The sequence below is a fragment of the Narcine bancroftii genome, chromosome 3 (assembly GCF_036971445.1).
Source record: "Narcine bancroftii isolate sNarBan1 chromosome 3, sNarBan1.hap1, whole genome shotgun sequence".
Lineage (NCBI taxonomy): Eukaryota > Metazoa > Chordata > Chondrichthyes > Torpediniformes > Narcinidae > Narcine > Narcine bancroftii.
In genome coordinates, this window is record NC_091471.1 from 155,075,132 (window position 1) to 155,087,611 (window position 12,480).

Sequence of the window (12,480 nt, forward strand, 5' to 3'; positions counted from 1 at the left end):
ACTTTTAATAAAAATAAGAAGAACAAAAATACCCAACAAAATAAACAACCCAACAAGAAGATCAGAAGAGACAGAGGTAAAGGACATAGATCCTGGAGTGGATTCAGAAGAAGAGGAGGGAGAACACAGAGAAATGGAAGATGAAGGGAAGGGCAAGTACATGGATATATATTTTTTTTAAAGAATATATGGAAACAGTAAAATAATGGCAATCACAAGAATTCAATGAAATAAAAATAAAAAGTAAAGAAAAAGTGAATAGATTAGAGATGATCATGACAGATATAGAAAAAAGAGTAGACAAGGTGGAAGAACGAGAAACAGCCATAGAAATGGAGGTAGATGACTTAAAAAAGAAATTAGAAGAATCTGATAAAAAAGTTAAAGAAACACAGGAGCTGTTAGCTCAGAGGATAGATATAATGGAAAATTATAATAGAAGAAACAATATAAAGATAGTGGGCCTTGAAGAAGGCAAAAATATGAAAGAATTTATAAAAGAATGAATCCCCAGGGTCCTAAGAAGACCAGAATTACAGGAAGAAATGGAAATAGAGAGGGCTCATAGAACATTAGCCCCTAAACCACAACCACAACAAAAACCAAGATCCATTCTAGTAAAATTCCTAAGCTATACAACAAGAGAAAAAATATTGGAGAAGGCAATGAAAAAAATAAGAGAAGACAAAAAACCACTGGAATACAAGGATCAAGAAATTTTTTTCTATCCAGATATAAGTTTTTAACTCCTGAAGTTTAATGCAGCAAAAACGACCCTATGGAAAAAAGGTTATAAATTTATGTTAAAATACCCAGCGGTACTTAAAATAGTTATCCCTGGGCAGCAAGCAACCTATTCTTGGATCTGGAAAAAGCACGAAAATTTGCAGAACAACTACAAAACAGACAGAGATGAAGAGATGTAACAAGAACAAAAATGACAACTATAAATATATATATATATATAAATATTTTTAAAAATAGAGTATAAGTAAGAACTAAGAAGGAAAAGAAAGGGAAGAAAGGAAGTAAGGAGGGAATTAAGAGAGTGATCTTTGTTATATATGAAGATTAAAATCTTTTCTGGGGGGGCTGGGTGGGGAAGAATAACAGTCACTGCGAAATCAGTTGACGCTTGCGAGCGGATTCGCAAATCCAAATGGAGAGGGGAGATGTGGTTGCCAGACAAGGGACAAAGGGCAACTCAGAAAGGGGAGGGACTATTGGGGTTAAAGGAATTTTAGATATGAGAATAGTGGAAATATTTTATGTTTAAGAAATGTTGTCTTATAATGTGTTCAAAAAAAGAAAGCAGAAATGGATAAGAAGGGAAGGTGGTGATGAGGAAACGGAAAGGAAAGATAAACAAAGTATGAAATGTCTATGTTGAACTATATGACTTTAAATATTAATGGAATACATAACCAAATCAAAAGGAAGAAACTGTTAAATTTACTGAAAAAAGAAAAAATTGATATAGCATTCGTACAAGAAACACATCTAACTGAAGTGGAACACAAGAAATTAAAGAGAGATTGGATAGGACATGTAACAGCAGCATCATATAATTAAAAAGCCAGAGGAGTAGCTATATTAATCAATAAAAATGTACCAATCAAAATAGAAGAGGAAATAATAGATCCAGCAGGGAGATATGTAATGATAAAATGTCAGATATATTCAGAAGTTTGGAATTTACTCAATGTATACTCGCCTAATGAAGAAGATAAAAAAATTATGCAAGATATCTTTTTGAAGATAGCAGATACGCAAGGGAACATACTAATAGGAGGGGATTTTAACCTTAATTTAGACTCAAACATGGATAAAACTGGAAAAAAAACTAACAGAAAGAACAAAGTAACCAAATTTATAATTAAATCGATGCAAGAAATGCAAGTTTTGGATATATGGAGGAAACAACACCCAAAGGAAAAGGAATATTCATATTATTCGGGTAGACACAAAACATACTCAAGGATAGACCTATTCCTGTTATCAGACCACATTCAAGGGAGAGTTAGGAAAACGGAATATAAAGCTAGACTATTATCAGACCACTCACCCCTGTTATTGGCAATAGAGCTAGAGGACATCCCACCAATAATGTATAGATGGAGATTAAACTCCATGCTACTTAAAAGACAGGATTTTAGAGAATTAATTGAACGACAAATTAAAATGTACTTTGAAATAAATACGGAATCAGTGAAAGATAAGTTTATACTATGCGACGCAATGAAAGCATTCATCAGAGGGCAAATAATAAATTATGTAACTAAGATGAAGAAGGACTACAATCGGGAAACAGAACAGTTGGAAAGGAAATAACAAATACAGAAAAGAATTAGCAATAAAGGAAGATACAACTAAGAGAATTGGCAGACAAAAAAATAAAATATGAAACACTACAAACATATAAGGTGGAGAAGAACATAATGAAGACAAAACAGAAATATTATGAGCTAGGAGAAAAAACACACAAAATTCTAGCGTGGCAGCTTAAGACAGAACAAACTAAAAGAATGGTATTGGCATTAAGGAAAAAGGACAAACAAATTACATATAATCCAATGGAGATCAATGAAAACTTCAGGAAATTCTACGAGCAACTATATCAAACTGAAAACGAAGGGAAAGAAGACAAAATAGATGAATTTCTAACTAAAATTGAACTACCGAAATTACAAACAGAGGAGCAAAATAAATGAATAAAACCATTTGAAATAGAAGAATTACGGGAGATATTAAAAAAACTACCGAACAATAAAACACCAGGAGAGGATGGATTCCCTATAGAATTCTATAAAACATTTAAAGACTTATTAATTCCCCTCCTGGAAGTAATCAACCAGATTGATAAAACACAAAACATACCAGATTCATGCAAAACAGCAATAATTACAGTAATACCAAAGACAGGGAAAGATCCACTAGCACCAGCATCATATAGACCAATATCTCTACTTAACACAGATTATAAGATAATAGCTAAACTATTAGCAAACAGATTGGCCGACTATGTACCAAAAATAGTAAATCTAGACCAAACTGGATTTATTAAAAAAAAGATGAACAACGGACAATATCTGTAAATTTATTAACTTAATTCATGCAGTAGAAGGAAATAAAACTCCAACAGTAGCGGTTGCTTTAGACGCAGAGAAGGCCTTTGACAGAGTAGAATGGAATTATTTATTCAAAGTACTACAAAAATTCAACCTACCAGAGAAATATATTAATTGGATTAAAGCATTATATAAGGGGCCATTGGCGAAAGTGACAGTAAATGGATATATATCAAAACAATTTAACTTAAGCAGATCAACAAGGCAGGGATGTCCATTATCTCCCTCACTGTTCGCGTTAGCTATAGAACCACTAGCAGAACTGATAAGAACAAAAAATAAGAGGGATAAAAATAAAAGAGAAGGAATATAAAATCAGTCTATTTGCAGATGACGTTATAACATACTTAACAGAACCAGAAATATCAATAAAAGAATTACATAGGAAATTGAATGAATATGGAGAAGTATCGGGGTACAAGATCAACGCAAATAATAGTGAAGCAATGCCAATGAATAATGCGGACTTCACAAAGTTTAAGAAAGAATCACCATTTAGATGGCAAACACAAGCAATGCGATACCTAGGTATACAACTAAAAAATCTCGGCAATCTATATACACTAAATTATCATCCATTAATGAAAAAATTACAAGATGACTTAGAGCATTGGAAAGACGTACCACTAACACTGATACGAAGGATAAACTGTATTAAAAGTGAACATTTTCCCAAGGATACAATACCTATTTGAGTCATTACCAATTCACCTAACAGAGAAATTCTTCAAGGAGTTAAAGAAAATAATAAGGAAATTCTTATGGAAAGGGGGGAAACACAATGGTACAAACAAGGAGGCTTACAACTACCAAACTTTAAGAATTATTATAAAGCCGCACAATTAAGATACCTATCAGATTTTTATCAAACAAGGGAAAAACCAGATTGGACCAGATTAGAACTAGATAAAATAAGGGAGAAGATACCTGAACATATACTATATAAATGGGATGAAAAATTGGTGCAACGTAGGATTCATCGGTATTGCATCATCTGCTCAACATTTGGAAGAAGATTCATGTAGAAAGAATAAAACAAATTACCAACTACCAAAACTAATATTGACGCAAAATCAACTCATCCCTTTCACAATAGATAACCTTTCCTTCAGAGAATGGGAGAGAAAAGGGATCAAAAGAATAGAAAATTGTTTTTCAGGAAATAAATTATTATCCTTTAAACAAATGAAGGAAAAATATAATATAACTCACGATACAATGTTTGGATATCACCAACTGAAAACCTACTTGAAGGACAAATTGGGAAACAATCTGAGGTTACCAGAAGGAAGCAATTTTGAATATGTGATTACAGACACAATGATAATTAAAAAATTTGTAATAAACATGTACATCAAACTGCAAGAAAAGGAGAACAAGGAAACAAACGGTAAACCTAAACAAAAATGGGAATAAGATCTAAACAAAGATAAAGAATGAAACATGGGAAAAGCTGTGCTCCGGAACTATGAGAAATACAATAAACATGAGGTTACACATGATACAATATAACTGGATACACAGGCTATAGATCACACCTCAAAAGTTAAATAAATGGGACCCAACAGTATCAGACAGATGTTTTCACTGTAAAAAGGAAATTGGAACAACAATTCATGCAATCTGGACATGTGAGAAAGTGAAAAAATTTTGGGAAGATGTAAACCAGATATTAAATAAAATCACAAAAAGCAATATACCAAAAAACCAGAGATCTTCCTCCTAAGTAATATAAGAAATAAAGAATTTGGACTAGATTTGGATGGAGCACAAAAAAGATTTGTTATGATAGCCCTAGCTGTAGAAAAAAAATGTATTGTCAACCTGGAAATTAGAAGACAACTTGAGAATACAACAATGGTACATAGAAATGAATAAATGTATTCCATTAGAAAAAATAACATATAATTTAAGAAATAACATCACAATATTCGAAGAAATATGGGAGCCATACATGAAATACAATAGAGAAATCCTACCATGGACTTCCACCACCTAAAATGACAGAAGGAGAAGACAACGAAAAGAACTGACTCAGTAAAATTTCTTGTTTATTTTTATTAAGTGACAACATTGTTTAACGTGTTTAATGTATCTTATAGATTGAACTTCGGGTGAATGGGAGGGGGGGTGAGGTAGGGAGGGAATGGGGGAAGAAAATGACACTATATATTCAAGAGAAAAAATGTCTGTATGTAGCTTAGTCAATATGGTTTATAGCGTGAAAAATAAAAAAATGTAATTAAAAAAAAGTGTGGTCGATGGCACAGAAGATGATTTATTGTGGGACACTGATGACGAAACTGAAACTGCCTCATCAGATACAGACTGAGACCTATATGATGACTGTTTAAACAGTGAGAGCATGGATGTGCTTGCCACCATCTTTGCTGCAATGTTACAGATAGTGATTTTGAAGGATTCTAAATGTGTTGTTATTTTTAGACAATAGGCCTTTTCACACCCAAGTGTAAAATTAAGATTCCCAGGAAATTTTCTAGGGAAGTTTCCTGTGAACGTTGGAATTTTAAACTGGTCTGGGCCGCGGTCCCAGGAAATGTTCCCAGACCACTCCATCCCTGCATTGAGAAAAGGCAAATGACCAAAAAGGAAAAACCCCATGACATCAGCACTTGGATGCTGCGTCACGAAGGCGATTAAAATTAAAAGATACCTATCTCTTGACAACAGCAGGCCACTTCGGCACGTTGCGACAGCAGCACAATGCGGGATGAATGGGTATCCTCGTTAACCATAATCCCTCGTGCAGCTGGATTTCCCAGAGCGAGGGATTATGGGAAACCAAGTTGGCCAAACATCCTGCATTGTACTCTTGTCGTGACATGCCGAAGTGCGGGGTGGGCGGGCGACAGACAGCTGGGGGAGGGAGTGACCAACGGACAGGGTATGAACTTGCTCTTACTCCTGTGAGCGCATGACATGTCATTGGTTGGGGGCGGGACTCCACCCCCCCCCCACCCAAATTGAAGGGGAGGGCAAATTCTCAGGAATTTGGACAATGGTGTAAAAGGCCCGGGAAGTCCTAAATTCCCAGGAATTTCACCGGGACAAAGTAGGGTCACTGCCTGCCTGCAGTGTGAAAATGGCCACTGATTGTGATTTTGAAGGGTGCTAATTGTGTTGTTGTTTTTAATAAAAATCTCAATGAAAATCTGTTGGGTTTATTTTTGGTTTTTCAAGGGTCAACTTGTACACCCAACTGTTTTTTGTGGGTTGACATACACTGAATTGGCATGGATTGGATTTTGATCTGAATTTAAGGACTCAAATGTCTATCTGGCATACAAGTTGACAAACCCCCACCCCCCTTTTTTTGAGAGCATTTTTGGGTTTCACAACTCAACGTGTATGCCAAAATATATGGTAGTTACAAATCATATTAATCAATATTAATTAAAATTTGACGGCATTGAAAGTGAGACCTAAATTCTAACAAAGTATTGAACAGAAAATGGGGAAAACATCAAAAATAAAAGTTCTGTAAACATTTTAAATATTATTTCAATTGTGATAGCAATTTGGATTTAAATCTGCTTATTTATGGGCGATTTACAAAAGCAGGCCTCTGATCTCACATTCGCAGTGATTCTTTAAAAATGACCCGTAGCATTGATTTTGTTCCAAAGATTTGCTTGCCGAGCAAAAGTGATTAAATGGCACCCCATTAAAGCACTTTCAATATTAATTTCCTACACCCACTGGTTGCAGCAGGGTATATAACCACTGTACTCACTGCAACTGTTTTCAAAGGGTAAGCCAGTAACACCTCCTATGTCTTCAAACTTTACTACTAAGAAGGGCAGCAGGAGAATGGGAATACTAATACCTGCTAACTCTCTTCCAAATCCTACTCCATCCCGATTTGGAAATATATCTTTTAATTCAGACACTTGAGACAGTCTGGAAGCAGATCCAATATTAACTGTAAAAAATAAGACAGTGGGCGAAATTCATTTTTCAACAAACTCATTAAAAGTGAACATGAATGGAAGCGCAATCTCGCTATTAGATTGCAGGAGAAACAAAACGAGTTCATTATTATCCGTCATTTGTTCGTGAGTTTGCCGACACCTTAACTCCTCTGAGACAAGGGACAGGCAATGACGCCACTTTTACCATCAACGCCCACATCCCGTGTATGAAATCCGGAGTTAATCTTGGAAATTTCATCTTGCCTCGAAACCAGCAATGCCGCTGTCGCTTATCGACCTCTTCGCAGCGGATGCAACAGTGATGTAATGTTCCTCTTACATGCTCTCTTGCTAATTATCTGCGACCTGTCTACAACTTTTAAAAAAACTTGTCACAAAGTGTAATTTCCAAACAGGGTAACGACCAAATACCTTTCTGGAATCTCGTGGGTCTCTCCACCTCTGCCGCCGTTCACCTCAAACTCTCCTTCCACGCTCCTGTTGGGTGACAAGCGTCCAGATCGCCATTGATTGACACGTTGCTCGGATCCAATCGTGGTGGTGTGGGGGCGGGACCGTGCGGGCAAGGTGTGCAGGATTGTGAGGGGAGCGGCACTGAGCCAAGGGACGGCAGTCGTGATTCTTTTTGTTCATGTCCGCCTTCCCGAGCGATGGCTGAAACTTTCAGTCAGGAGGCCGTTTTGGATTTCCTCCTTCGTCACCGCGGCAAGGTGAGGAATGTGGATTTGACCGCTCATTTCAGGCATTTCCTGAGAGACTCCGAGCAGCAGCTGCAGAACCGCGAGTTGTTCAAGAAGTTCGTCAACTCGCTGGCCGTGGTGAAGGTGGAAGACGGCGTCAAGTACATCTCTCTGAGGAAGAGGTACACGGAATTCATCCCCGGTGAGTTTTCCAGCCCAAGCGACAGGGAACTTGGGCACCCGACTGAAGGAGTGAAAGCGAAGCAAAGGGCAGGCAAATGCAACCCGCCCGTGGATGGGCCACCGTGCGAACTCGGAGCCGAGGTCAGAAGTGGGACATCGAAAGGAAGAGGTGCGACCGGCCAATCGCCCAGGGGTTCAGCCGGAGAGGTTTCAGGAGTTCAGCGGCGTGTGGCCCAGGCGCCGAAAGCCTCGCTGCAACAACGGCAAAGTGGGAAACGCGCCGATGAAGCGAATCGCTCACCACTCGAGGCGGCCACGGCAGGTGGCAAAAAGGCCGGCGGGGATCGACCGGTTCGTCGAAAGGATCGCACGACGGCAAAAGCACGGGACGCTCGAGCATCCAAAGCCAATAAGGTGCCCGCAGCCGATGTTCTGTGTGCGGGCGATGCTACCAGATTGTTAGATGGTGCCCACGACGGCAATTTGGATCAACCTGTTTCAGCCTCTTCCCCCGCCTCGCCTCTCTTTTCTCATGCAACCCCGCCTGTTGCTAAATATAAGGAGGCGAAACCTGCTCAGAAAGAACTTCCGACCTATGATGCCGAGATCACTGCTAGAAAGCCCGGCCCTGAAACTGAATGGGCAGCGGGTAAATCTGACCAAAGCTCTTTGGGGGATTTTCTGCAGGTCAATGCTTCTCGAAAAACAGAGGGAATTGCACCTACTCGTGATACGAAATTGAACAGCCTTTGTAGAAGCTCCTTGGAGAATCACGGGAACCAGGCAAAAGTACCACAAAACTCAGTAATTCCCGAGGCTGCGCGTTCAGAAGAAAATCACCCCCCAAATCAGGGAGAGTTAAGTTGTCGGCCACTTGCTGGAAACAGGCAATTTATGGGCATTAGTTGGCATTCTGAAGGAGAAAGCACATCACCCAAAAAACGTGCATCTCTTATTAAAGTGTCTAAGAGCAATGAACTTTCGAACAAAGAGCTATCATTGTCAGGGGTGGATCACAATCCAACTGTCATGAAAATAATTGATGGAGATACACCTCTGAACATTAGGGCCCGGACACCAAATGGTGGGGAACACTTAAAAACTGAAGAGACATCTGAGGAATCCTCATTGGTTCCACTTGACCCCAAAGAGCATCAATGGATAGTGAAAACAGCTGCAGGCATGTTTGAACAAGCATGTGACTTGTTTGGTGAAGACCCCACCTTTGGCATGAAAAAAGATTTTATTTCTGGATATACAGTACTTCACTGGATAGCAAAGCATGGCAACCATGTTGCACTCCTTCGATTCATTCGTTGTGCAAGAAAAAGCAAAATTAAATTAAATGTTGACATTAAATCTACCTGTGGCTACACTCCTCTGCACATAGCCACAATGTATGGTCAGTTCAAAGTCATTCAATATTTAGTGAACAAATACCATGCAAATTTTAATTTAAGGGACCACAGTGGCAAAAAACCATGGCAGTACCTGAATAATAATGCTCCTGAGGATGTGTTTCTGATGTTGGGTGCTCCTGAACATAAGCAAGCAAAGCCTCAGGGAAGCAGCACATTTTCAACCAAGGACATTAGTCGGCAAAAATTGTCTAATGCTGTCAGTAGAAAAACATCATTTTCTGCTCTCCTTAAATCCCCTCAACTAATGAAAAAATTTATGCACTTGGACTCTGATCACTTGCATGCAATAAGTGAGGAAGATGAGAAAACTGAAGACAAATAAATAAATTCAGATTGGAAATGAGAAAATGTACAATATTTAAAACATTTGTTCTGATTGTGTTTTAGTAATTTAATTAGAAACCAATTGCTCTTGTTTCTAAATTCTACAGGTTTGAATATTTTATTACATTGTTTCTCTATTCAGTTCAGAGCATACAACATTCATAAGAAACACTATGAATAGATGTATGGTAAATTACAAAATGGGCTCCTATATTTAAAAAATCATTTTAGTTTTTTGAATCTGTGTAAAGATCCCATTTTACATGAAATCTGGCGACTGCTGGGGTGCAATTGTATATTGTTAAATATCTCTTCAAACACCACATGTAAACCAAATTTCCACACTACCTTAATACTATTTATTTTAAAAATTGCTGTTCAGGCCTAATAGTATCACTGTCACAAGATACTACATACTTGCAGTGTTGTGCCTTCTTAAAGTAGGCACAATCTGAATATGGGGTTTGAGGAGTTCAGCCCACAGTGTTGTGCCAATCTAACAACTGCCTAAAATTTCCCTACTGCATAACCCTCCATTTTTTCTTAATTCCAGATACCTATCATAGACTCTTAAAATATCCTATTGTAGGAAAAACCTACCTCTTGCATTCCTCCCGTGCTTACTCCAATCATCTTAAAAGTATGCCCCTCTGTGCTAGCCATTTGAGCCCTGGGAAAAAAAGCCTCTGGTAATCCACACAATCAATGCATTATCATCTTGTACACTCTATCACTACTCATCCTGTCGCTGCAAGGTGAGAAAACCAAGTTTGCTTAACCTATCCTCATAAGACGTTCACTCAAATCAAGGCAACATCCTTGTAAATCTCTGCACCCTCTTGATAGCATCCCTATCTGTAATGAGGTGACCAGAACTGAACACAATATTCCAAGTTGGGCTAACTCAGATTTTGTGTAGCTGCAACATTATCTCACAGCTCTTGAACTCAATTATACAGTTAATGAAGGCCAACACCCCATGCAACATCATCAACCTATCAACATGTGCAGTAGCTTGAGTGCCCTCCTTGAGCATATCTGTATACATCAGGATTCATGTTACCCACACTATAGAACCATAGAACAGTACAGCATAGAAACCAGCCCTTCTAGTTTGCCGAAATATTATTCTGCCTAATGGCACTGGACTGCACCCAGACCATATCCCTCTAAACTCCTCTCTTCCATGTACCTGTCCAAATTTTTATTAAATGTCAAAATTGAGTCTACATTCACCAATTCAGCTGACAGCACCACTCCACACTCCCACCACTCTCTGCATGAAGAAATTTCCACCTAATGTTCCCTTTAAATATTTCCCTTTTCGCCTTTAACCTGTCCTCTAGTTTTTTTTTCTCATCTACCCTCAGCGAGAAAAGCATGCTTGCATTTACTCTACCCCTCACAATTTTGTATACTGCTATCATTCCTCATTCTTCTGTGCTTCAGGGAATAAAATCCTAAAATGTTTAACCTTACTTTCCCTGTAACTGTCTATCAGATCATCTGTTTATTGGAATTGTGACCAAAATCCATAAATAGTATTTTACATGTATTCTGATTGTACCTCATTGGGTATCACTATGTACATGCACACACACCCCTACATTTTGCATGTACGTGTATGCCAGCACTATGATTATAATTGTCAAGTATATCAGTACTAGCAGCGTAATTCTTTGATATATCTATGTATGCCAAAAACATTTCTGTACTCTGGGTACATTTAAAAATTTTTAACATTATTGAAATCCATCTAGTTTTAAGATGTAAAATGTCAATAATTTAGATTCTTTTCCACAGTTCTATGATTAGTTTACTATCTACAATATTTGTAACTAATGTTTTAAAATATAATAAAGGCACAAGTACAATTGAGTGGCACTGAAAACAGAATATAATTGTGTCTTGTGCTATTGTGTTGATGCCAGAACTAATATTATATCTTAGTGTTTGTTTCATTTTTAAGCAAGAGGATGAGGCATAGATTCAGTTCGTGTATGTAAACTTTTAAACACACCAAATACAACAGGCATCTCTTAAAACAAAAAGAAAGCCTGCCTTTCTTTGGAGAGTGGCAAATATTCAATGAATTTAACTGTCTGAAAATCATCATATTTAAATTAAATAAACCGTCACCATTCATTTTCCTAGCAGGATGGAAATACACAAATTAGTATTTAGTTAACTTTTTTGGCAACATGATAAACTCTACACTTTGCCTTAATGTGATTTTATAATGATTATATACCACTACTTAAGTTTGTGTGTCACGAAATACCTATATATAGTGAAAAGGGCTCCTCTGCAAACAGACTAATAGGTTGTCTCCAACATTTCATACACCCATGTGTGGAACACAATTAACAGAGTGTAGGGTAACAATGAAAAGGAAGATTAAAGGCAGTATGATAATGTCTAAAATAAAATCACATTATTAAGGCAAAGTGTAGAATTTATCATGTTGCCAAAAAAATTAACTAATTACTAATTTGTGTATTTCCATCCTGCTAGGAAAATGAATGGTGACGGTTTATTTAATTTAAATGTCTAAAATCCAGATCATCCGAGAATCCGGACTTCTCAAAAACTCTCAGCAGAAATTTGGACCAGCCGAGAATCCAGACTTCTCAAACTCTTGGCTTTTGCGTGCTTGTATGCATGCATCGCGTAAGACCAACCCAGTCCAGATTTTATGACTTTTACTGCAGTACAATTTTAAGTGTAAACAAGAAATCTGCAGATGTTGGGGTTTACAAAAGCTCAGCAGGTCATACAGCATCAATGGAAA

General features: G+C 37.7%; 1 protein-coding gene across 1 annotated transcript; it reads left to right on the forward strand.

Moving 5' to 3' along the window:
• Positions 1-7,642: 7,642 nt before the first annotated feature.
• LOC138757712 (ankyrin repeat domain-containing protein SOWAHB-like) lies at positions 7,643-11,490 on the forward strand. Its single transcript, XM_069925455.1, has one exon. It carries the CDS (start codon positions 7,732-7,734, stop codon positions 9,685-9,687), a length of 1,956 nt encoding a protein of 651 aa, XP_069781556.1. The 5' UTR covers positions 7,643-7,731; the 3' UTR covers positions 9,688-11,490.
• The last annotated feature ends 990 nt before the right edge of the window (positions 11,491-12,480 follow it).